General features: G+C 42.0%; 3 protein-coding genes and 2 long non-coding RNA genes across 5 annotated transcripts; 3 read left to right on the plus strand and 2 right to left on the minus strand.

Annotated features, from left to right (window-relative positions):
- Positions 1-2,069: 2,069 nt before the first annotated feature.
- Positions 2,070-7,539, minus strand: LOC307021709. Its single transcript, XR_013803224.1, has 2 exons — positions 7,400-7,539; positions 2,070-6,933 (listed from the first exon to the last, which is right to left on the minus strand). It is a non-coding gene; the product is annotated as an uncharacterized lncRNA (long non-coding RNA).
- A 7,736-nt stretch (positions 7,540-15,275) lies between these two features.
- On the plus strand, positions 15,276-17,726 carry LOC307021705 (uncharacterized protein). The gene is made up of 4 exons (XM_079654070.1): positions 15,276-15,356; positions 15,946-16,039; positions 16,121-16,356; positions 16,574-17,726. The coding sequence occupies exons 1-4, from the start codon at positions 15,298-15,300 to the stop codon at positions 17,277-17,279; spliced, it is 1,095 nt and encodes a 364-aa protein (XP_079510196.1). The 5' UTR covers positions 15,276-15,297; the 3' UTR covers positions 17,280-17,726.
- On the plus strand, positions 17,512-19,176 carry LOC307021706 (E3 SUMO-protein ligase ZBED1-like; the record flags this gene model as incomplete). The annotated part of the gene is made up of 2 exons (XM_079654071.1): positions 17,512-18,358; positions 19,028-19,176. 2 exons carry the CDS (start codon positions 17,512-17,514, stop codon positions 19,174-19,176), a joined length of 996 nt encoding a protein of 331 aa, XP_079510197.1.
- A 31-nt stretch (positions 19,177-19,207) lies between these two features.
- LOC307021707 (E3 SUMO-protein ligase ZBED1-like) lies at positions 19,208-20,218 on the plus strand (the record flags this gene model as incomplete). The annotated part of the gene is made up of 2 exons (XM_079654072.1): positions 19,208-19,645; positions 19,814-20,218. The coding sequence occupies 2 exons, from the start codon at positions 19,208-19,210 to the stop codon at positions 20,216-20,218; spliced, it is 843 nt and encodes a 280-aa protein (XP_079510198.1).
- On the minus strand, positions 19,926-25,998 carry LOC307021708. The gene is made up of 4 exons (XR_013803223.1): positions 25,932-25,998; positions 24,213-24,407; positions 21,975-22,137; positions 19,926-21,154 (listed from the first exon to the last, which is right to left on the minus strand). It is a non-coding gene; the product is annotated as an uncharacterized lncRNA (long non-coding RNA).
- Between the last annotated feature and the right edge of the window lie 919 nt (positions 25,999-26,917).

Here is a 26,917-nt window from a genome sequence, read left to right on the forward strand (position 1 = left end):
CTTGGCATTGGTTACGACGTGGAGGAGGACAAGTTATACGTATATGATGACATCAATCAACTTCTCCAAACGCAGAGGGAAAATGAAGACGGGACTGGATCTCCGAGAGGACGAGGTCAGGGAAAAGACACCAGCAGTCCTGACCAGGAGAATGTTGCTGAGTCAGGTAGCTGGGCTCTACGACCCCATTGGTTTAGTGACTCCGGCAAAGCAGAATGGGGCGATACTTGTGAGGAGAGCCTTTCAAGAGGCAGGGAGAGGAAATCTGTCCAAGGAGACTTGGGATGCCCCTCTCTCGCTAGGCCTCCGAGAGGCGCCAGTGAAGCTGTTTGAGGAGTATGCAAGACTAAGCCAGGTCAAATTCGACAGATGTGTCACGCCACCAAGATGGAAAGTCCGCCCCTAGGAAATCACTTTCTCAGATGGGAGTGAGGACGCCTATGGAGCTGTGCTCTACCTGCGTTGGGAGACGCAAGAAGGAGTGATCGTCAGGCTAGTAGAGTCCAAAGCAAAGCTGGCACCTCTCGATCAGAAGGGGGAAGTGATCAAGGCGGAGATGTGCGGCACGGTCTTCGCGAGTCGACTGAGGAAATATGTTGAGAAGCACGGTCGCCTGAACATCGAGCGCTGGATTCACCTCGTCGATAGCCAAACGGTATTGGGAGCTATACAGAAGGATAGCTATGGCTACCAAACCTTCTATGCTAACCGGATTGGAGAAAGGCAGAAGGCTGGACCAGTGGATGAATGGAAGTGGATCGAGGGCTGTCGTAACATAGCTGACATCATCACAAGGGGAGCTACTCCAGAGGAGCTCAACGAGGAGTCAGAGTGGCAAAGAGGCCCAGAGTTTCTGAGAAGGCCGGAGGCTGAGTGGCCAGTGAAGTCAGCCAGCGTTGTAGCAACTGGCATCAGTGATGAGGTTACGAGGCTTCAAAGGAAAGCATTCTCAGCGGTGGTCACCAAAACTCAATCGAAGAAGACCTCTGACCCAAGCAGGAATTAAATTGGCACTGATACAGGAGCCTCAGGGGACGGTAGTTCCATAGATCCACAGTCACCGGTTGAAATCCAAGGGCTGGTTCAAGTGGTGGAGAAACCGAAGAGGATGCCCTGGGGTGCAGCGCTTGTCAGCCTTGTGGAACCTGAACGGTTCAGTACCCTGTCGAAACTATATGGAGTAAAAACCTGGGTTCGACGGGCCGCAGAGGCGTGGATGAGCAAAAATAATCAGGCCTCGGGTCAAGCAAAGTGGGAGGCGAAGGTCTCGCAAGTGAGACAGAAAAGGCCTGTGCTGGCCATGGAGGAGCGAAAGTCCGCCTTCCAGGAGGGGATCAGCTTAGAAGGCCGCTCTTGGCACAGGTTAAAGGCTATCCAGGCCGGAGTAGATAAGTTCTGGACAAGCTGGAGTGATTTGGCAGGCCCAAACCTGTTCCTCCGACCCAAATGGCACCAAGCTGCCAGGAATGTCCAGGTGGGAGACCTGGTCTGGATCGCGGACCAGAACACCTTAAGAGGTCAATTTCGACTAGACAGAGTTGTAAAGGCCTATCCAGACAGAAGAGGAGTCGTCCGGGACACTGATATTCAGACCTGTGTGGGCCTTCCTGCCCCCCTAACTGCTGGATCCCAGAAGAGACGGACAGTCCCAGCCCCAACTGCCATCCTCTGCAGAGGCGTACGGAGACTGGTGGTATTGCTCCCCATGGAGGAGCAGTAGAGGCCAGGGAACTGTCCTGAAAGTTCTTCAGGGCTGTGAACGGTTGCAGTGGCCGACCGGTTCCAGCTCCGGTTGTATGGAGATGGGAGGACCCGTCTCGCTTGGCTGGGAGGGCAGGACGTCCCTCCTTGGCTTGAAAAAACCAAGAAGTCCCAGGCACCCCACTACAAGAGACTCTGGTTTTGGGTGTCCAGGGTGAATTTTGTGTGGTCTCCCTGGATCTAGTGATCGGGAGCCCAAGTGGTTAATTTTGGTTGTTTATTCATTTATTTTCTATCTATTTATTTCAATCATGAAGCATTAATATACTGGTTTAGTTGTGCAGATTGTCATGCAAAATAGGTCTCAGTTGGGGGGGGAACCTTGGTTACAATATTTTGTTTCCCTTGGGACTCATTTGATGAGGGACCGTCAGCCATCTTAAAAAGGGCCACTGAAATGTTTGTCAGTCATGTTTTGATCAGCCACAGGGCACACGGGCAGCCGGTGAGTGTTTGGCTTAAATATGTGTTTATGGTGATAGACTTTTGTTGTGTATGCTTTATGTCATTTGTTTATAATGTGTTTTCTCTTAGGTTGATAACCTAACTTAAAATATATTTGTAAGAAGAAAAAGCTAACTTTGTATGGAGGAAGTTAACTTTGAAACTAACTTAAAGAATAAATCCTAAACTAAAGCTGAGTGGTCACGCCCCGTGTTGTCCAACCCTTTTCAGTGGGAGTAAAACCGAACAGTGATGCTTTCACCGCAGCCTCTTTCAGTTGTAGTTTGCGTTGGGGGGTTTCTCCCTTCAGTCTCCTCTTTAGCAGGTATAATGCATGCTCAAGAGGGTTTGATTGATTGATTGATTGAAAAGTTTATTAACAGCTTGTATATTGGGTACAGTACAGTACAGCTCAAAACATACAATTGTTAAGGTGATGCAGACCAGAGAAAGACTTTCGTCTTGTTTACATCAGGGTCCCCCATTTCCAATTCATCATATCATTTAAGACATACAAGACATATTTGACATACAGATGGCTTATTTACAATTTACATACAGGTGTTTTTTTACATACAGATGGCTTACTTACAAATTTCATTTTAGATTTCGTTCTAATACATCCTAACCGGACATTTAAGACATACCAAGTCTACAGATATACAGTTAGTAACAGAGTCTAAAATGCGAGTATATACATAGATGGGGGGGGAAGCTGTCCATTGTACGACAGGTTGAGATTTGTACCATTACCGGAGCCAGTTTTGCAATGCTCTCCCCCGAAGGTGCTCTTTAAGAGAGGTTTTGAAGGTAAGTATAGTTTTACTTTCCTTTACAGTAGTGGGAAGAGCGTTCCACCTTGATGTGGCATAATTGCGAAACGTGTATTCCCCTTTTTTTGTGCCAAATCTGGGTTTTACATGATTTGTGGAGCTCCCTCTGGTGTTATGATCATGATATTCCTTGACCTTTGGGAAGAATTTTGACATGTACATGGGTACCATAGAGGTGTATTGGATCTTGTAGACCCGGCCCATTGCAAGTAGCTGTACTCTGTCGTCTACTCTAAGCCATCCTAGGTTGTCAAAGTGGGCAGAGGTGAGGTGGGTTCTAGATGAAAGGTCAAGCAGTAGTCTGACCAGTTTATTTTGTGATGTTTGAAGTTTTATTTTTAGCGCCTTGGAGTTGCTATGGTACCATGACGTGCAAGCATAGTCATAGTACCCTTGAATGAGTGCTCCTGCAAGAGTTTTCAGGGTGTTTTTGTTTACCAGAGAGGAGATCCGGTATAGGAATCTAGTTCTTTGATTGACTTTTTTATTACATTGGATGCCATTTTGTCACAGGAGAGGTTTGCCTCAAGAATAGATCCTAGGTATGTAATTTCCTTCTTACTTGTGACAATAATGTCACCCACTGCAACTGAGAAGTCGTCGGATTTGCTGAGATTATGTTTCGAACCGAAGAGAATGGACTCTGTTTTACCCAGGTGTAATGATCATTTATTATCGGCGAGCCAGGTGCAGATTCTGCCGAGCTCGGAGCTGAGGGTTTTTTCAACCTGCAATCTGCTCCTGTCAGAGACCAGCAGGGCTGAGTCGTCCGCGAACAGGAACAAGTTGCAGTCACATGCTGATGACATGTCATTTGCATAAATTAGGAACAGTAACGGACCTAATATGCTTCCTTGTGGAACACCACAGCTCACTGGGAGGGGGGGGGACAGAGTACCGTTTACCTCCACCATCTGTTCTCTCCCCTCCAGGTAGGATTGCATCCAGCTCACCGATAGTTTATCAAAACCAATTGCTTTTAGCTTGTCAATCAGAAGGGGGTGATTGACAGTGTCGAAAGCCTTTTGCAGGTCCAGCATCACCATGCCGCAGTATTTGCCCTCGTCCACCTCTTGTTTGATGTGGTCGTTTAAATAAAGAAGGCATGTGTCAGTGGAGTGGGATGTTCTAAAGCCAGATTGAAATTCATAGATTAGTTTCTTGTCCGCGAGGTACTTTTCGACCTGTTCATATACTATTTTTTCCATGACTTTCGAGATGGAGGTAAGTATAGAAATAGGGCGGTAGTTGCCTGGGTCCAATTTGCTGCCCTTTTTGTGCAGGGGGGTTACTCTTGCAATTTTGAAGTCTTTGGGTACTTTTCCCTGTTTTTATGGAGAGGTTAATTATGTGAGCTATGACTGGAGAGATGGCGGTTGCTGTGTCTCTGAGGAATTTGGAGGGGATATTGTCGTGGCCAGTGGCCTTGTTAGGTTGGAGGGCGCTCAGTTTAATGAGTACCTCTGCTGATGTTACCCTTGCTAGACTGAAATCATCTTTGCATACCCCTAGGTTTTTGTAGTAGGTCATGATGTGATCTACTCCAAAAAGCCCTGAGTGGGAGGGTAATTTATTTACAAGAGTTGTGGCTATGTTTGTGAAAAAAATGTTCAAGTAATTGGCCACGTCCAGTTTGTCTGTGATGAGCCTGTTATCTGTCTTTATGTTTAAGTTTGAAAATCTCGTTTTGAGTTTTTTACTGCAGCCAGGCTGGTTATTGAGTAATTTCCAAAGTTCACGGGGTTTATTTTTGTTTTCCTCAGTTTTGACATTGATGAAATTCTTTTTGGCAGTTTTGATCATGGAGCTTACGTCATTTCTTTAAGTTTAAGTCTGGAGATTGACTTCCACTTCTTTTCCCAGATAAACTCCTTGGTGGTTTTGGCAGTGAGTTTTGGGTTGTTGTCTTGCTGCATGACGAAGGATCAGTTTGGTTGCATCTCTCTTTAAATTGGCAGACAAAATGTTTCTGTAGACTTGTGAGTTCATTTTGCTGCTGCCATCCTGTGTTACATCATCAATGAAGATCAATGAGCCCGTCCAGAAGGAGCCATGCAAAACCAAGCCATGACATCACCTCCACCCTGTTTCACAGATGAGCTTGTGTGTTTGGGATCATGAGCAGATCCTTTGTTTTTCCACACGTTAGCCTTTCCATCACTTTGGTAAAGGTTCATCTTTGACCCATCAGTCTATAAAACTTTGTCCCAGAACTTTGGAGCCTCGTTTCTGTACTTTTTGGCTAATTCAAATCTGGCCTTCCTTATTGCTAATGAGTGGTTTGCATCTTCAGGTGTAGCCTCTGTACTTTTGTTCCCAAAGTCTTCTGCTAACGGTGCATTGTGATACCTTCACTCCTGTTGTTGTGGATGTTTCTTTACAGTTCTCACAATGTTTCTGTCATCAACTGCTGATGTTTTCCTTGGTCTACCGGTTTGAAGTCTGATGCTCAGTAGTGCTTGCTTTCTTCTTAATGAAATTCTAAATGGTTGTACTGGCTATGGCCAATGTTTGTGTAACTGATTTTCCATATTTTCTCAGTTTCAAAATGGTTTGCTTTTCTCCCATAGGCAGCTCTCTAGTCTTCATGTAGTTTTAACTAAAAAGGCAGTCTGCAAAACCCAAGGCTAAAACTGAGAGCAGACATGCAGTGCTATTGATTGTTTGAATAATCAATGTAGCAGGAGACATGGGCAACAAAAAACACCTGTCAGTCACATGTTCCATTTGCTCACTTGAAAAATAGGTGGGTTTAAACAAAAGGTGCTATCTTCTCAGTTGTTGAACTACAGATCTAGATCTAAATACCTAGAATCAGCGCCATATAGATAGAAGAATTACGACAGCGGAAGTCCAAAAACGGTTATCGTCACGTGGTTCATGTAGACGAGGATCGTTCCCCGGAAGTTCATGGCGGGCAATGTGAATGCATTGATAACAGGAGATAGAACTACGATTTTTGGTAATTATTAGTGAATAAAGGTTTTGATTTGCAATATTTATACAACAAATCGATATGTGTATGTATTTACATCAATATGTTTTAAAAAATAAAATAGAATTTGATCATATTAGGATTAGTGTGAACAACTAGTTTACATGTTAGGCTAACAGTGCCTTGGTTAAAGAGCCTGTTGCTGTTTATTTATAGCTTTGAATTCTTTAAAACCAATATTATCTTCTTAAACTTGTATGGTAGTCAGGAGCATCACTTTCTAATGTTTATTGATATATTTAGAGGGAGGGGATCTAAAGGAATGCTTCAAAATTCAGATTAGATTCATTTCTACCATTTTCGTAAATTCATGGTAGTTTCAGTAATCCCATGGTAATTGAGGACACAAGTTATCTAAATGACTAATGTCATCTTTATGGCTTTCAGAAAGGACAGGAGACCGACAGGTGACTAGCAGCAGCAGCAGCAGCATAATGATGATGATGATGTTAAATGTGTTGTTTTAGGAACATCCATTGCAAATACATGGAATTCAATAAACATTGAATAGCATATCATGCAGTTTGTCTGTGCCTTTTCCTCTGTGTTGTCCTGGTTTGCTGTGCTGCCTCCTAGTCGCCACCATGGTTTGCTGTGCTGCCTGGGGAATCTCAAATTGCTCCCCACTGACACAGAGCAGAGGAAAAAATGGCTGGCTCAAGTCAGCAGGAGCAATTTCACGACCAACAGCAAAAAAATATGTGAGGTTATTATATACAAACACTGCATTTGCACTTTTTCACAAAACGAAAACCACACCATTGGGAAAGCTTAATGTTTTGTTTAATACAAAAAAACAGGGAAAGGCTTGAAAAACACTGAGAGTTGAGACTCAGGGGGCAGGGTGAGGGTCTCAGTGCAGGTATTCAGGCTCCATTGAATCCCCCTCTGGTTCTTGTGCTGAAAGAGGGAGTAACAGACAGGAGAAAGGGTTATACACACCTATATAGCACACCTATTGGATGGGAAATTGCCTTGGGGAGATAATGTGTGGTCTTTGTTCCCAACTGAAGTTATGGAACTTTATTATTTGTGAGTTTAACAAAGTATGACAAATGGCATCAGTAACAGATGTGATATGAATTTCTATAAAGTTGTCTCACATTCTTGGTCATATTTTATATACAGTATGTAATGAGTATAACATGTCCAGTAAGTATAAAGTGTTTCCTAATACTGTGTATTCAACCACTATGGTATAGTGTATGGTACTATGGTATGGTATCCTAGCTTAATCTGTTATCTGTAAACGTTCCCTAAATCTACTAATTTTGGGATAATCCACTGACATCCTTTGATACACATGTTAATTTGAATCAGATGTACTGATAATATCCGCAATATAAATCTTTAAACTTCTTCTTACCTTTAAAAGTCCTTCACGAACGGGCTATTATGCTGCAACTCTACAGCTCTGCCAACCTTGGCGCTAACTTCCGGGGAACGATTGAGAGGCTCCACGATCCGCCATTGCTGTAAAAAAGTGGTCCATTGGAGTGAACGGAGATGACGTAACTCTCAGTCTATATGGCGCTGCCTAGAATGAAAAGCTGAACCTTTTGTCTCATATTCATCTTTTGATGTCAAACCTAATTGTTTTCAGTGTACAGCCAACATAAAGCAATTGTCCTCGCTGTTGCAATAGTTTTGGAGGGGACTGTATAGGTACAACAGAAATAAAAAATATAATAGTAATAAAAACTTCATAATTCTAATAAAGGTTAAACAATTCAAATATTTAAAAAACAACGTAAAAATAAATGTTGCTATTGAATCTGTTAAAGGGTTTTATCTTATAATATTTATTTAAGTGTTAGTAGGCAAATAATAAAGACTAAAAGATTTAAAGTGGGGGGGTTGCTAATAAAAAGCTAATCTAAAAAGATTTGTCTTTAGCTGGCGTTTGAAAATGTCCGCTGAGCTGGCCTCTCTGGTATGTCCTGGTAGCAGCCTGTCCTCCTACAAAAAACGACCAAATAGGTCGATTGTTTAAGCAGTGTTGATCACGATATTACGACCCAGCCACGTAGCTTTCCCCCTATTCATTTCTAGCAGCAGTTTATTACGACCTTTTGTCACGTTTTGTCACGATCGTAATCCCGTGAACTTCAACCTTGCGTATCAATAAAAGTGCGACGAGCCAAGAAGATGAAGATGAAGAAGAAGAAGAATTGTTAAAGAGCGTCAGAGCTTTACAAGTGGTAAATCTGATTTCTGTATTTTATTTTATTTGTTTACGCTTTTAATTAATCCTGTCGTTTTTCTACTAATCATGTTTAACCACGATATTTCAGTTTTACGTTTTAGGGCTGGCCCGTGGCATAGGCAGTATAGGCGAATGCTTGTTGTTAGCAATAGCATGGCTGTAAAGGTTAGCGCTTAGCTTAGCGCTTAGCTTATATGCGCTAACGGATATGTATTGCAATATAAGAAGGTTCGACTACAACAAGTTGGAGGGAGAGTTTTCTCCTTCGCACAAAAGGAGCTAAAATCTTGCCTAAAAACAAAACCCTTGGTAGCACGTGACATAACACATAACAATGGCAAAAGTATGTATATTCAGCTAACCAGACCAGGACATGATATGACCGTAAACAATGCGAAAGGAAATGGCATTTTAATAATAATAATAATAGTTGACATTTACATGGCGCTTTTCATAATGCACACTTTTTTTTTCTTCTAAATGTCACCTAACATGTTGCATTAATGATAGTTAGGGTAAGTTCAACACTTGAATATCATCAGGTCATAGTTGTTTTACTACTTTAAACATTCGCTAATTCAACTTAAATTTTGTGAAAGCATCACATGTAACAACTACCCTGGCATTTCGCTACTGAGCGTACTTGGCAAGGTCTTCTCCAGAATTCTGCTCCAGAAACTGGCCGCTCGCGTATACCCAGAGTCACAGTGCGGGTTTCGAAGTGGCCGATCAACAACAGACATGGTCTTCACGTTGCGCCAGGTGCAAGAAAAGTGCAGAGAGCAAAACAAACCACTGCACATGGCGTTTGTCGACCTGACGAAGGCTTTCGACATGGTGAGTCGGGAAGGACTGTTCGCCATCTTGCAAAAACTTGGCTGCCCACCGACACTGCTCGGGCTGGTCAAATCGCTTCACGAGGACATGTCAGCAACAGTTTTCTTTGAAGGATCTACTTCAGGCAGCTTCTCCGTTCGCAGTGGAGTCAAACAAGGCTGCGTGTTAGCGCCCATGCTCTTCGGCATCTTCTTCTCTGTTGTGATGCATCATGCATTCAGCGATCACGTGGACGAAGACGGCGTTTTCCTGCACACGCGGTCAGATGGGAAGCTGTTTAATCTGGCCCGACTGCACGCGAAAAGAAAGGTAAGGAAGGTGCTAGTTCGTGAGCTCTTGTTCGCGGACGACGCAGCTCTGGTGTCTCACAGCGCAGCTGGTCTACATCGCCTGATGGACAGATTCAGTGCAGCATGCTCTGAATTTGCACTGATCATCAACATCAAAAAGACAGTTGTTATGCACCAAGCAGGAAGCGCAGCGTCACCGGTAATGGTGAACGAGCATGTGCTGGAGACTGTTGACCAGTTCACGTATCTTGGCTCAACAATCAGCAGTGACCTGTCATTAGATAAGGAGATCCAGACTCGAATCGGCAAAGCCGCAACGTCTTTCAGTCGTTTGCGCTCAAGAGCCTGGACCAACAAATACCTCACCGAGCGCACTAAGACACGCATCTACCAATGTTGCGTGGTCAGCGTCCTGCTGTATGGTTCCGAGGCGTGGTCAACTTACGCGCGGCACGAAAGAGAGCTAAATGCTTTTCACAGGCGGTGCCTGCGCAACATCCTCGGGATCACATGGCGGGACAAGGTCACGAACGAGGCGGTGCTGGCGCGTACGGGCAGCAAGTCAATGTTTCAAACACTGAAAGAGGCTGCGGTGGCTTGGTCACCTTCGCCGAATGCCAGATGGCCGCCTGCCAAAGTACATCTTATACAGCGAGCTGAGCGCCGGTTCCAGAGGCAGAGGACGACCACTGCTGCGCTTCAAGGATGTCGTAAAACGTGACATGAAGGCCCTGGACATTGCGACGGATAACTGGGAGAGGCTGGCGGAGGACCGGACGAAGTGGCGCCAGTAGCTGCGCGAAGGTGGTGACAGACTTGACAAAGACTGGATTCGTGGACTTGCTCAAAAACGTGGACATACTGTATCTCTCTGATTGCACTGTACAATCTCTTGTAGATTTTTATTGCCAATAAGATTGATTCTGGTGCCTGTAGTTTTATTTTGGCAAATGCTTATTTATGAAGCAACAATTAAATTACATGGTAGCACAGCTAATCTGAGTTCATCTGTTTGGTTTTTTTCAGGTCATCTATCAATTCAATTATTTGAAGTAGCCTATTATCATAAAAAAATCAACAGTTCTTTTCAGAGCCATATTCCTCTTCCTACTCTCTTTCACCCCTCTTGTTTTCTTGTCTTTTGTTTTGTTTTTCTCTCCCCTGTATGTCAGTTCATCCTTTGTTTGTTGTTGCCCTTTTTATCCTCACTTAAAAATGGAATCCAAGCAACTGAATGAATGGCTAGAGATAGGGAATGCCCTCGCAGATGAGTTGGCAAATAAGGCAAGTACATTATCCAAATATGTATTATAACATTTACTCAAATGATAAAAGACACACACATTACAAAGATGTGTGTGCAACAATTAAGGGAAATATATAATCTCTTATATATTTATATATTAAGATACCAAAGAAACCAAAGAAAATAACGCAAGGATCAAATGTTTCCTGGAGGAAGAGGGACCTGGATGGGAACATTATAGCCCAACATTGGAATAAGAATCAATCTGGTCTGTAAAATATAATCTAGTTCTAGTGTTTCATTAAGTTTTAATGTCGTTGGTCCGTCCTCAATAATGTTTCCCATATCATCGTACTTTGTTTTATGCAGTTAAACCTTCCAGCTCTCAGGAGTCCCCAGAGGTCGAGGAGACACATGAGATTCCTCTACAGGTCCCAAGTCTTGGTATGCACAAGGAATTCTTAAATTATCCTTCAACTTGAAATGTAGGTAATTGTTTGTAGTATGTAATAGCTTTGTTCATGATACATTGTAAAGTAAAAAGCCATGTATGGAATATCTTTTTTTAATTAAACTAAATTCCATGATTTGTTTTATATTTTGTTATTTTAGATCAACATCTTCAGACACTGAGAAACCTGTTGGGTTCTCTCACTGTCCCTGCATCATCAGAAGAAACACCCACTGCATCAACATGGACCCAAAGACAGTTGAAACGTGAACAAAAATTCAGAGCTGCAATGCCAGAGCTCCTTAATTTGAAATTGGCTGCAGAGATTGTCACTACACGTTCCTGTCTCCAATGCAAAACTGCTGATGCTGTGGTCCGGTGCTTGGACTGTGTTCCATCAGGAACTCCCTTTCTTTGTCCGGCATGTGACCCTATTATCCATGGTAAACATGTCTTCCATGACAGGGAAGCCATGTTTGATGGGTTTTACAGACCTATTCCTCCCACATCCTTAGTGGTTGTGGATGAAAGTGGCCAATATGGACTCTGTGAACAAGGTGGATTCAAATAATGTATTACATATTCCCTTACCATGGTTTCCTAATGTGCACGACATATACAGCGGCATCATTTTCACCATGTCGGAAGTTTGCTTTAACTGTTAAAATGTCTCAATTTGTATTGACTACATGTCCTAACATGTCCTAACATGCATATGAATCTCTGAAATTGTCTTTGCTGCAGTGTGTCTGCTTCCAATTCCTCCACCATCCCAAATCTGCTTCTGTGGTCCAAGCCAAGATTTCACCATCATCCCAGGAAAGCAGACTGTGTTGGTGACTATCAATGGTTTGTTGCCACCAGAAGACGATCAAGCAGAAATACAGGATTACTATTATACTTTTGTCCTACATTGCATAGATAGCTGTCAAATTGCACATTTATATTTTTTCTCAGGTCCATACAACGTTCGTCTGCCTTCTGTGTGCTGTCCAATTTGTTCCGCCAAATGGTCCCCGAGCATAGGTGACTTGCTGGGATACAAATACTGGCCAGCAACCGACAGCTGCAAAATTATTTTTAAGTTTGATGTGTTCACATCATTCAAGCAAATTAAATTGGCCAGCCCAGCATTATCCCAGCAAGTATTTATAAAAATGCTTGAACATCGATCGTTTTCCATAGGAAGGGTAAGAATAAAATGTGGTTTTCAAGATTTTTGAATACCAAACTTTTAATTAACCAAATGAATACCATTCTTGTTTCCAGACAGGCACAATCTGTAGCGATACCTTCCACAGAGTCTTTCGGGAGTTTGCCTTCTGTAATTACAGACAAGAAAATCTGTGCCTGGTGGAGCCCTTTAAAGGCCATGTAATGCATCTAACACAGGTGTTTTTTAACATGTAGTTTAGATATCACCAGAATAAAAATAAATAATTTTTTTTAAAGTTTCGTCATAATTAAATGACATATACGTTAAAAACCGATGTTGGTTCCGAAGTTTGCCGAGTACGCCCCCGATCACTCCCGAACGAGCGGTGACGTCACACGTGGCAAACATTGCCATTTGATCAAATCAGTCCAAATGGCAAGCAACGCGATAACTTCAGACAGCGACAGCGACAGCGATCATTCAAGCTCAGATTCAGTGGGTTATCTGGATTCAGTTACAGAAGTAGAGAGTGAACCAGCTAGCCTTTCACTTCAAGGCATTTTGCCTTATAAGTACGAGCCTCCTGCCCAGCAATCGAACAACGAGGCAGAAACTTGTGAAAGAGAAGCGGATTCCGCAGCCGGCGAGACTCGAGTCGGCAATACTGAATGGTAAATTCTGTTTTATTTAGTTTGACCTGCACTAAATGTCGATCTTAATTTGTCATCTGTTCCTCACACGTCCGGCAGATATTGTTTTGTTTTTTAATGTTATGTACAATATTCAGGTGTACATGTCAATGCTGTGAAAGCATGCCCACTGCAGATGAATGTGTATGCTGCAGAGAGATCTGGCAGGTGATGGAACAAATAGACAGTTTGCAACCTACTGACCAGATAGCAGAGTCCTGCATCGGGTCGGGTATCCGCGGGTACCCGACGGGTGACCCGCAAAAAAGGTGATTTGCGGGTGGTATTTTTTCAAACGCTTTTTTCCGGGTTCACTTCTGGGTAAAACAAAGATGATGCGGGTCCGGTTGCGGGTGTTGCATAATAAATATATTTAAACAATAATAATTTAGTTTAATGTTTAAATCCTCAGACCTCTCCTCCGCGGTACCGAGCATAATCATAACCTCTGCAGTGCATCTATCTGCTGCTGAGCGCACCACATTCTGAATGGCTGAGGTGAAGCTCTCTATAGCGGAGAATACAGCATTTTCAATAACTCTTCCTCAAGAGCAAAATCCAACGTCTGGGAGGCTTTTGGTGTCATCCTAGATGGAGAAAATAAACAACATCCCAGGCTTTTTGAGCCAAATATGCAACTGCGTGTGTTAATAATTGCACCTTGTCACTGCTTATATATATGCGGGTTCGGGTCGGGTTGCGGATCATGTGCCGGCGGGTCGGGTCGGGTTGCGGGACTAATTGGCAATATGTGCGGGTAGCGGGGCGGGTTCGGTACTGCACGTCACGGGTGCGGGGCGGGAGCGGGTCTTGAAAATCAGACCCGTGCAGGACTCTGCCAGATAGAAGACACCGACGAGAAACCAAGGTGCATTATTAGCCACCCAGGCTTTAGAGAAGGCTGTCTCAGTGTTTGGACACTGAAAATAGCGTATCTTCAATACAAACAACAACACAGAGCAGTTGATGGCCCACTACACCAGTAAGTAAATATTGATTGACCCAACTGCCTATTGCAGCTTTGCTTTCATATAATACTTTTAGTCGCTACAGATATGGTACACTTTTAAAGATACCATTAAACTCTTTCAAGCAGTCAAAAACAGCTTGGCTTTTATTTTTTCTGTGTATGCAAGTTCAATGTATGCTTGAGAAAAGAAACAACTACACATGTGAGGAAATATATAAGAGGTCTATGATTCTGTCAAGCAGTCATGTATAACCTCATATTTATTTTGTACAAGTAAAATACAAATATCATGTTATAAGCCAATTTGTAACCATTGCTACATAATAGTAGGCTACTACATAACATTTTATTTTTCTCCAAATATATTTATAATCTGTATACTTTTTTTTCATTAGGAAGTATCGATATACAGCTTATCGACAGTTTGTACGTTGGTGCTGGGGTGTAGGCCTACTCGGCCCAAAAATCAGAGTCCCGCTGCATGTGCTGTAACCGAGATACGGAAGACTTACCCTGAGCCGGGAGGCCGCTATCAGGGATTTCAATGGCCAAATCTGTAATTTGACATAAATCATGCAGCTGAACTGGTTAAAATGGTTTCGCATGATGTAAATAATTTACAAAGTACATCATTTACAATATTATTTTTCCAAAGAAACATGTAAATATAACAACATTTTCCAAATCACAAATTTGTAAGATTGTATTAATTTACTGTTTGATAAATAAAAAAGGGTTCTTTTGTTAATTTTTCACTTGTAACATTTTATCTTTATTGCAGTGTACATTAGTCTATTTTGGTATATGTGCGAGCCCACAAATAATTAAAAGTGGTAAAAATAATAAAGATATTCAGACGTAATTCATTTTTGGCCTTACTTATTTCACTTCAACTTTTATATATTTCAGTCACTAGGCAAGTTCACTGTACTCTGGTGACATTTAGCTCAAGCTGGCATAACACCTGTAGTAACTTAATTCTGACCCGAGTTTTGTGCACAATCTTCCAGCACCCATGATCAATGTTTATAGCAATCAGGAAACATTCACAGCTCACAACTACACATCGCTTCCCCATCATGAATTGTTAGATAAAAAAAGTTTAGCGAGGTCCGGTTACACATATGTTGAGCGAAAATAGCGGAAGGATACAAAACAAACAATCCAGACGAGGCTGGTGTTTGCCACGTGTGACGTCACACAGCTGGGTTAATGGCTGGCAAGCTTTTCGCTACCGGAGCGGAATAACACGGGAAAGTGGCACACATTTCATGTTATTTGGGGGGTATTTATGGAAAGAATCATTGATGTTGATATGTCAAATGAAACAGTGGAAAGTGATGAAGCGATTTATTAACACAGAATAACTTTTATTTTGGACATTACATGGACTTTAAATGCCCAGCATGCACACCTGACATGCTGGCTATTGCTGTAGATGGCAATAGAAAGCATTATCGCTTCAAGAAGTCCAGAGGGTCAGTGAAATCATATTCTCATTTTAGTTGTTGTTTTATTGACTAAGCTGAATGTCTTTGCTGAAATGTTTAACTTTCCCCAACTCTGCCATTTCTTTTTCCAAAGTTTGTAGACCATCAGAAAACAATAGTTGGTTTGAAATTACACATAATTATATAAATCCAATTCATAAACATTATTGTATATGACGCCTGTAAAGTTAACTCAACTTTAAAATGTTAAATGGTTGACATTAGTTGGATATGTTGGAGCTAAGAACCAGTTTTGGATATAATCGCTTCATGAAAAATGTATTAAATTGCCCAGGAACCTTTTTCTATGCCTTCCTCTGCCCTATTCCATGCCCATCAATATAAAGGATGTACTTTTATTTTTACCTTTTTACAAGAAGTCAGTAAACTTTTCACTAATGTTAAATAATGGTGACAAAAGACTTTACACAGAATTACAGATCAAATTCACAAAGACCTTTTCCACATTTATGAAAATGTTATGGCAAAAGCAAATTGGCCACATTAAATAGAGGACACAATCAAACTTATGTATGTATGATAATGTTGCTTACAATTTCTTTCTCGAATTTCGCAGGACATATGAACCGTCTCTATTTGATGGACTGTTCATTGCCCAGGACCGTAAAGTGTCTGCCTTTGTTGACAAAATCAGGAGCCAGATGACGATTGTAAGAATCTATTCAATCCCCTAACCCTTTATTTATTTTTCTTAGCACAGGGTTAAATGTAACAGATTGTGTCTATTTCAGAAAAGTGGTCCTGATGTTTGTGGACCGGCAACATTCACAGCTTGCAGAGAAACCTCACACAAGTCCAGGGCCAAGGTGGATGAGGAAGGCCCGCAAATAGCTGTGTGCAGACATGGCATCTTGCTACAAGGCCTAAATCACTACCGTGGTGAAATATATGCCTACCCAATGTTCCTGCAGAAGGAGCTGGCTGAAGTTGCGAAAGCAACATTCTTTTGTATGGATGTTGCCTGCAGGTAGTTATAACTATTGAAAAATTGGAAGTGTTTGTGGGAAACGTGTTATCTATTTAATTCTTGCACATCCAGTAGATGTAAAGCAAAAAAAGCATTCATTTGGATAAATGCTGATGTTGGTTAGAAGGATTGTACTGGTAATTTTAAGGACCTGGTTTATCTTTTTACTATTATGCCATCATGCAACTGGAAAAGCTAATTGATTTTGTCATTACAGGTACTGGCCTTATTTGGAGAAGATGGCAGCAAAGTTGCCTGAGCTCCAACCACTTACAGAGATGAAACCTTTTCTCTCTGTAATGCACGCCAAGGCCCACACAGTCAGCCCGGAGGAGAGAGCAGGAGTCAGCCCGGAGGAGAGAGCAGGAGTCAGCCCGGAGGAGAGAGCAGGAGTCAGGCCGGAGGAGAGAGCAGGAGTCAGGCCGGAGGAGAGAGCAGGAGTCAGGCCGGAGGAGAGAGCAGGAGTCAGCCCGGAGGAGAGAGCAGGAGTCAGGCCGGAGGAGAGAGCAGGAGTCAGCCCGGAGGAGAGAGCAGGAGTCAGCCCGGAGGAGAGAGCAGGAGTCAGGCCGGAGGAGAGAGCAGGAGTCAGGCCGGAGGAGAGAGCAGGAGTCAGGCCGGAGGAGAGAGCAGGAGTCAGCCCGGAGGAGAGAGCAGGAGTCAGGCCGGAGGAGAGAGCAGGAGTCAGCCCGGAGGAGAGAGCAGGAGTCAGCCCGGAGGAGAGAGCAGGAGTCAGCCCGGAGGAGAGAGCAGGAGTCAGGCCGGAGGAGAGAGCAGGAGTCAGCCCGGAGGAGAGAGCAGGAGTCAGCCCGGAGGAGAGAGCAGGAGTCAGCCCGGAGGAGAGTGCAGGAGTCAGCCTGGAGGAGAGAGCAGGAGTCAGGCCGGAGGAGAGAGCAGGAGTCAGCCCGGAGGAGAGAGCAGGATAGGGCTGAACGATCTATCGTTTTAGACCGAAAATCGCGATCTCAGACAACACGATTTTGGGATCGTCAAAGCTGCGGTTTTTCTTGGTGCATAATAATAATAATTTCGTCAATAATTTCACATGAATGCCCAAGGCTCTGTGCCAGCTACCAATCAGAAAGCTGCAGCCTGCGCGTGACCAGATGACGTGTTCTCCACCCCAATCAGTGTGTAGCTCGTCATTAAATTTCAAGCATGGCAGAAGCGGGAGCAGAAGCGGAGCCGACTAAATTAATACCAAAAAGAAACAGCACGTCGGTCATTTGGCAGTATTTTGGATTTGAGGATGATGATGAACACCAGAAACAGGTGATGTGCCAAACATGTCGTGTAAAAGTGGCTACATCGGCTGGCAATACCACCAATTTACATCGCCACTTGAGAGTTCACCACCTGAACTTATATGAGCAGTGCATGGCGAAAAAGAACCGTGAAACATCAAGCAGCCGCCATACTTCGGCAAGTCAGCCAACAATAACATCATCGTTCGCCAGTGTGACGCCTTATGAAAAAACTAGCCGAAGACACAAGGAGATTACCGCTGCCGTAACGACTTACATATCGAAGGACATGGTGTCTGTAAACACAGTGACCAAAGACGCATTTAAAAGTTTGCTACGCACAATGGATAAGAGGTATGTTCTGCCCTCCCGCACATACTTCAATCAAGTTGCCATCCCACAGCTCTACACAGAATGTAAGGCCAAAGTTCTAAATGATCTGGAAAACACGGAGTTTTATGCGTCAACTACTGATCTGTGGTCAAGCAGAACGACCGAGCCCTACATGAGTTTGACCGTGCATTTCGTCAACGCCAACTTCGAGTTGTGTAGCCGCTGCCTGCAGACAGCATACTTCCCCACTGACCATACAGGGGAGAATATTGCCATGGGGCTGAAGGAGTGCTTGGCCAACTGGGGTCTAAAAGAAGAGGCCCAGACGTGCATAACAACAGACAACGCTACAAATATGATCAAAGCAATGGAACTTAACCAATGGACCAGACTGCAGTGCTTCGGACACAGGCTGCATCTTGCAATTGGTAAGTACAAGAATGTGTGTGCATGCGAGTGTGTATGTTTACAAAGTTACTACAAGTGTGAGAGTTCGTATTATCCTCGCAGAGGCCCTAGTCTCTGCTATATTACTCTGCCCTCAAACACAGTTGGGAGGGGGGAGGGACGAAGCGCCGAGAGGTTTGTTGTCAAGCTGTAGTTAGCTGACCAACTGTTAGCGCAATGCTACTTTAACATACTGTTTATCCTAGTGAGAAAAATGAACCCTTTCATGGGTAAACTTTAAAACCTCCCAATACTGCTTGCTTCTGTTTAATTGCGGATTGCCGAGAGATGCAAAGGCGGTCTCCCCTATTTTTGAAGCCCTTACTAATGGGTCAATGACGTTTTTGTAGTAGCAGATGTCAGGGTGGTGCAACCACAGCTGATGCCACTATATTACGAATTAAATGATTTTTTGTTTTTTAGTGGAATATCTAAAAAGCATATTCCTTGCTTGTACATTAATTACCAATTACAAATTAATTTATGGGCAATAACTTACTGTGGTAGTACCACCTGACGTCTGCTGCTAAAAAAACGTCATTGAACTTAATACAAGATGACAACAGATGTAATCAATATGTGATGAATTCTGTGTTATGAGCTATCCTTATGGCTTTTCATACTGTAATACATGTAATGTTTTCCACCAGAAAATGCTGTCAAAGATGATCAAAGAATCAAACGGGCCACAGGACTTTGCAAGCAGCTGGTTGCGGTCTTCACTCACAGCTGGAAGAAGAAGAGGGCATTCAAACAGGCACAGCAAGACTTAAACCTACCTCAAGTCACTGGTCACTGAATGTCCGACACGATGGGGCTCCCGGCAGAAAATGATTGGGAGGGTGTTGGAGCAGAGCAAGGCACTGTGCCAGGTTCTGTCTGAAGACAGGAAGACGCGGCACCTGATCCCCACTTGGCAAGACATAGATGTACTTGAATCTGTAAACAATGCCCTCGGTCCTCTTCAGGAGTTCACAGACGCCCTCTCAGGTGAGGACTACGTAAGCGTGTCATACCTGAAGCCAGTGCTCCATCTCCTCAGAACAGCAACGCTTGCTGAAACTGACCAGGACACGAATCTCACCAAGGAGATCAAATCAAGAGCTCTCCACTACATTGAAGAGAAATACAGCGACCCAGTGACACAGGAGCTCTTGGACATCACATCCTTCCTTGATCCAAGATTCAAGACAAGCTACATAAGCGAAAAGAATGTCCCATACATCAAAGACAGAGTAAAGATGGAAATGGAACAGGTGGCACAAAAGGTAAGCTGTCCTTTTTCTTTGTTGTTTCAAAATAAAACAAAAAGTTGTATTTTTAGTTTTTTTTAACTATACTCTACTGACATTTTAAACTTTTAGACAAAATGCCTCGTTGGTCTTAATCACAACTGATAGCAAAACATTGATGCCTCTTATTACTGTGTGTTGTAGGAGCAGAGGGCTTGTGTCACAACCCATACCATGCCCCTGAGTGCAGAAGAAGAACCACCATCCACCTCTACAAAACGAAAGCGGTCACTGGGCAGCTTTTTTAAGACCAAGGTGGTCCCTGCTTCCTCTACTGTGCAGTTGGAGGATACCATTAAAGCAGAACTGGACAACTACCTCATAACTCCTACCATTGATGGAGAGCAAGATCCACTGGCCTGGTGGAGAGTGCACAATGTCAACTTCCCATGGCTTAGCAAGTTGGCTCGTAAGTACCTTTGCATACCAGCAACGAGTGCACCATCAGAGAGACTGTTCAGTGCCAGTGGCAATATTGTCACATGTCAGCGTGCATGTCTGAAGCCAGCAAAGGTTGACATGTTGGTTTTCTTGGCCAAAAATCTCTGAAGGGATGAAGGGGAAGATTTATTGATTTTTGTTGTTGTTCTTCTGCACTTTGCCCTGAAATCTATCGGCACCTTACCCTGACATGTCTTTGTTCCATTAAAAAAGATGTTCACTCTTTTTTACTTATCTTTTGTATACAGACTAGATGTAAAATAATTTAACCAGTTTGACATCTTTTCTTGATGAGGAAAATGTAGGGTAATTTAAACTTTTTAAATTATGATTATTATTATTATTTATTTTTACTACCTTTACATTTCACTTCCTCTTGCCACTTTATTTGAAGAAGAAGCACAGGTTTCTGAATACACGGGTTGAATATCTGTAACTGCTGCTGATGTTGATGTTCATAAGCTAGCTCCTTTGAGCCATTTTGCACTACTTTTAAGGTAAGACTTCTTTTTTTGCTCCACTTTGTTGTTATAATTTATAATTTGTATTTAGCCTACGTTATTTTACAAAAGTGCAATTATTTTGATGCTGCTGAGCCATTGATCTTTTTAATGCTTGATATTTTGTTAATAAACAGTCTTGCATTTGAAATCTGTTGCCAGCCGTTTTCATTATTGCATTATCTTAATGAAATTCATTGTTTTAATTAATTTACACTGAAACTTGATTTAAAGAAAATAAATCGTGGTTGAAATCGAAACCGCAATCTCTGCCAGAAAAATCGCAATTTCAATTTTTTCTTAAAATCGTTCAGCCCTAGAGCAGGAGTCAACCCGGAGGAGAGTGCAGGAGTCAGCCCGGAGGAGAGAGCAGGAGTCAGCCCGGAGGAGAGAGCAGGAGTCAGGCCGGAGTACACAGGAGTGAGGAAGAGAGTGAACTCAGTGTCAGTCTCGGTGGTAAGAGGTACAGACAAGTCTGATCCTGGGTCTGCGGCCATTTCTGCCTGTGTGGTTGAAGGGCCCTCAGGTTCAACTGCCAAAGTCACTATTGAGAAGAAAAAAAAGTACACGCATGGTGAATAAATGACCAAGTATAATCCGCCATATACATTTATAATCTGAGTAATTACAGCTAAAAATGAAACAGCGGAACATCAGTGATTATGTGTTACAATGGCGTTTGTTAGCAACCAGGAAATGACACCAGTAAGGACAAACAGATGAGAATGCTGCGTGGGGTCTGGGTGCCGTGTTGGCGGGACGTTGGGGGGCTCGCTGCTCCGCCCTTTGAGGCTCGAGGAGCAGACAGTGTGAGCTGGATTACTGGTGTTGTTTCCTGGTTGCTGCGTGGGGTTTGCGAGACAGCGAGGAACTCAGCCTGAGCGCACACACACTCACACTCACAGCCAGGCTGTGAGTGTGAGTGCGTGTGTGCGTGAGGAGATCCACGGAGCCTCGGCTGAGAAAAGATAAGGCTGAGTGAGTGTGTGTGTGTGAGCCGGTACGTCACTATGCCCGTTACGTCACTATACTCAGGAAGAAAAAAATTGAAAAAGCAGCATAGACAGGTATTTTCTGTGTTAGAGTTGTACTCGCTACAGGGTGTACTTTGAGGGGTTGTGACTCTGCAGACCGTTTACATGCAGGAAAACCTTCATAACACACAAGGGGACGGGTAATAACCGGAAAAGCATGACATGTGCCCTTTAACTGACAAAACAAGACATAACGACATATTTTTACTACTTGGTAAACAGTGATTCACACTTTTTTTACATTTAAAACCAGATAACTGAGCAACTAATTTACAAAAAATGTTAACAGATAAATTGCTGAAATATAGCATGCAGATTTGTATACTTTACCATTAATAAGGCTTTCGTAAATCCTCTTTATGGTAACAAGTGCATTGTTACCATCTTCTGTCTCGATTTGCCATGGACAGATGCAATCGGCTGCAAAACCATTTGTGCCTCTCTTGGCAAGAAGGAGGATGGGACGCCGATCTAACATTTTCCATTTGTGGAGCTGGAACACAATGGACACAAAAAAACAAGAAATATTATGTACACAACAGCTCTAAACATTTTCACACACCTAAAGCCATTATAACTCCATTTATTTTGCATAAGTGAAAAATGCACTGATGTGATACGTGTGCACATTGAGGAAGGCACCCCACAATTAACCAGGTGTGATTTTAGACCCCTTTTAGGGGAGTCCCTAAAAAAGAACTGCAAAAAAAACAAGACAACAAGAAGTTTATCGAGCTCGGGTTCACTTTGAGTTTTTTTTACATGGGCATAGTTATTTTTATATGGGTTAGGGATGCCAGCGATTATTCTATTTTTCGAATATTCGTTACAGTCTCCATAATCGAAAATTATTTTTAAAATTCGATTTTATTTACCGTAATTTTTCGGACTATAAGGCGCACCTGAAAATAAGCCGCAGCAGCTAAATTGAATGATGTGTACATATATAAGCCGCACTGGACTATAAGCCGCAGGTGTTTTAATGTTTAATTACCATATGTAAGGGTTCGTGCACAGAGGGGATTGTCGGGAAATAGATGGCTGTTTGAGGAAGCTCCCATTTATTAACATTTCAACAAACAAGTCGCATATTTGCATAACGTATTCAAGTGTTACCATTTAGTGCAATAGTAGCTACAGAACATGTACTGTGCTGTGTAAACTGTACTGTATCACATAGCGTTTCAGACACACAAACTTTTCAACTTTCAAACTTAAACGGTGCGCTCCCAGCGCACGTACCGGCAGTGATCTACAGCAGCGGTTTTCAACCAGTGGTACGGGGACAAACTGTCTCGCTCTCGTAATGTTTTTCTGTCTTGCTCTCGTTCTGTCTCTCGTACCACTCTCGGTTCCACTTTTACTTTTGCGCGCTACCTGTCTCACTCTTTTCCGGCCTCCAGCTTTTCCTGCTGGAACCCGCCGCTTAAAGGTGGGCGTCCGCGGACCGGCCCTAGAGCCCATAGTTAAAGGTGGTGGCCGTTAGCTGTAAAAATCCATAGATTAGCCGCACCGTTATATAAGCCGCAGCGTCGAATAATGGGAAAAAAGGCACGGCTTATAGTCCGAAAATTACGGTATATATATTTTTATTATTATTTATGTTTTTCTTTTTTTTCCTGGCTTAGTTTCAATTTGGCGGCGAATAATCGATTAATGTTCGCCAGGGCTGTCCGATTTTGATCATGGTCAGTTTCTGGCATCCCTAATATGGGTCAATTTAACTCTCACATTCAGATATCTGAATAAGCTTCATTTAGCTTTGAAACATGTCAGCAAGCTATAACCTATATCATTTCAGGTTCAAAGTTCTGCATTAACAGCACTTCAGATGTAAAGCTGGTGTTACAGGGGAATTTTGAAATGACTGGTCGAACACGGCTCAAAGTCAGAGACTCTGGTAAGCTTAATGAAAGTGCTTTTAAGGGCCTCTTTATTAATACTAACTCTTTCCAGGTCTTTATTGTCTTTCAAGCACTATATTAATATGGGCTGGTTTTGATTCTGTGACATTCTTGGTTTTACCATTTATTCAAAAATGTATATATTTCATTTATTTTACTTTTGGAAACCATAGTCACATAATTATGTGTTTTCCATACCATGAAGTTCCAAAATAAAATATAAAACACCAAAATGCAGGTTTTTTTGTAAGATATAATTAGAAAAACATGTACATTGATGCTCTGATTCTAGGAATTACCACTGGCCTGAACTATGTTACTTCTGGTTAAGAAATAATGTTTTACTAAAACTGGGTGCCTGCAAGTACAAACACTATCTAACATCAGTTCGAAAAAATGTGTTATGCCTTTACAGATTTAAATACAACGGTGACAACAATTTTGCTTAACACATTACATGAAGTGCAGTAATCGTGCACTAGTCTGTACTTCTCACATAAACTTAATTAAGAAATTAGGATTATTTTTAAAAAGTAAATGAGGGCGACTGTTGGAAAGTATAAATCAATTAAGTAATTTAACAATTTGTATAAAAAGATTAAGATCAGGGATTATTTACACACTTTTTTATGATAACTGACATCTGCAAGAGAAAAAAGCTTACCAGTAAATGTGTCAAGTCATACACTTTGTTGACACTGTGGTTTTTCTTTTGCGTGGCCTTCCACTCCTGTGCAACCTTTTCTTTTTGCTTGGAGAGTTTCTCTTTGTAGGGTTGGATGGCACCACATTGTTTGCATTTTTTACTTGCTACTCCTATGCTTTGCCTGCATGTTTGGCACACTTTTTGAGTAGGCATCTGTAACAGAAACACAGATAATGTCAGGGAATACAAAAAATAAGAATACTATACTACAAATGTTTACAGGATTCATGTATTTGATTATATCGTGAAAAATCTTGTTAAAACAATGAACTCATGTTTTTTTATCTTTTAGATAGGATGAACAAAAATCACAAGAGTAAGGAAAACAATGTTATACAGAGTCAGTCACATGTTTAAAGTGACTGTTATGGACAAGCCTAATCTGTCAATATCTGGTTGATCCAAAAGTTGATGCTCCATCATCACAGAAAATAATACTAAAATCATCATTACCAGGGGTGTATTGCTAATTCTATAAGTTCTGCATGTGTGCACGCGCAGTTGTGGCTCGTTTTGAAGCTTATGTAACTACTGTCAATTAACACTCCAGCCAGAATCAACAAAGAATGGTCATTTATTAAGTCTGCATTATTGAATAAATGTGTGATTCTTACAGTAAATGCTGCACACAGCTGCGTGATAGTTAAGTGATCAGTGAAGGACCTTTATAAACTAACTCCCTCCTGCTGAGGTACAAAGGTTACTATATAAAAAGTGTGCACATATATTTAGTATCCTATCCATGTGAATATGTTTTAAGTGGGGGTGGACCTCATGTCCTCTAGGGGGGTCCGGAGGCCCCCGGGAAGTTAAATGCATCAATATTGTGCACTTTGAGGGCAAAATTAACTAAATCTATGGATATATCTGTCAACACCCATATGAAACTTAACTGTATACATTTCAATAATAAAAAAAAATGATAAGAATAATACTTTTTTTTTTATTTATCTTTGTGGATATTTAACTATTTACTGTTTTGTTTTTTTATGCATTTGTTGTATGTCCAATAGTATGAATTGTAATGATTTCATCGATGTTTTAGATTCATTCGAATTTGTTTAGGGTGCTGTGTGATGTTGAACCTGCGACCTGCAACCTGTGACCTATGAACCTGTATTTGTATGTTACCAAAGGAGCTATTGAACCTAAGAACTTGAATTTCCGACTCCTATTGTGGAACATTACAATAATATAAAAGTGTGCCTTGGAAATATGTATTTCCATATATGGTGACCAAACTGTTTCAGACCCACTGAGATAACTTAGACTAAAGTTAACTGTGTAAACATTACATTAGGTACATTAGCCTCTTAGCCTATCCGTTATCATAGCTAGCTAGCACCAGATGCTAACAACCATCCCCGTTTTAGGTGCCGGAGCGATGTTCCGGCAGTATTACACCCCTGGTGACTCTTCACTTAATAGATAAATAGTATTTAATATAGTTATAAAGAATGTGACGTGTGATAACATTTGGATCAACCGCATGAACCGATGGATCACATAACTTCCATGCTCACGTTAACGTTAGCTGATTCTACTTTTGGCTAATTTAGCTTTGCTATCATTATTCCTAGGTAAACATAGTAATCTTAGTCACTGTACTAGACGACAAAATAAAACAACATAATACATATCCCAAAATGAATATACTTTTGATATCTGACTACTCACGTTTATTAGCTTGTCTATGAAATAAATGGATTTTGTCAGTGATGCAGTGACGAGGCCAAAACCCCGGTGAGTTAGCATTTTACCACTTCCGGTTCCCTCGCCTCAGAACCAATGAGATTTCTCCATAGGATTTGGGAAAATAGCTTGAAATAAGGTCTGTGGTCGACACAAATTTAAGAGACTGATCACGTTTTGTTCTACGACAGACAGCCGTGATTTTTGAAGAGTACGTGTCTGAAAAACGATTGTTGTTAACAGAAGTTGTCGAGGACGTTGTACGTCATTACGCCGCCTCCCGTTGATTTAAAACGCGCCCGTGGGTCGTAAAGGTATACAGGCTGACGCACCCGTTGATTGAAAACGCTGCTCTGGGTCGTATTAATGGGTCGGAAAACAAGGAAAACAATCGACCTATTTGGTCGTATTAGTTGGAGGACTTGTTGCCCGTAGGGTGTTCCACAGTTTTGGGGCGCAGTGGATAAAAGCGGCCTCACCCATTTTATTTTGGGGGACTTTAGGGATATTTAAAAAGCTGAAGTACCCCAGCCCTGAGGTAGGAGTACCCCAGGGCTCGTCCAGCGACATATACAATAAGAGTTACTCTGTGAGATACGTGGGTGCCAAACCATTAAGAGCTTTAAAAACCAGTACAAATAATTTAAAAATCAATTCTAAAAGACACTGGCAGCCAATGTAGTGCAGATAAAACAGCAGTAATATATATATACAATACCTAGTGTTTACATACATTTATCCAACTTGAAATCATTCATGAATAAAGTGTATCTTTATTACCAAATTCTTCTAGTTTGTCGAAATGAGAAGACTGAAGTCTGATGACAAAAGCATAAGGTCAAACACAATTATTCCAGGCTTAGTTAAAACAGCTGGAACAAGCTTTCGTGGTTTTTATTTATCTAATATATACCATGAAATCATACATGCATATGTATTTTTGTTGCATAATAAAACTATAGATTTACCAG

This window comes from Notothenia rossii (genome assembly GCF_949606895.1).
Source record: "Notothenia rossii genome assembly, chromosome: 10".
Lineage (NCBI taxonomy): Eukaryota > Metazoa > Chordata > Actinopteri > Perciformes > Nototheniidae > Notothenia > Notothenia rossii.

Coding starts and splice junctions, on each gene's coding strand:
- LOC307021705 (XM_079654070.1), top strand. CDS start 15,298: ATGCTGGCTATTGCTGTAGATGGCAATAGAAAGCATTATCGCTTCAAG. Junction 15,357..15,945: donor CGCTTCAAGAAGTCCAGAGG/GTCAGTGAAATC, acceptor CGAATTTCGCAG/GACATATGAACCGTCTCTAT. Junction 16,357..16,573: donor TGTATGGATGTTGCCTGCAG/GTAGTTATAACT, acceptor TTGTCATTACAG/GTACTGGCCTTATTTGGAGA.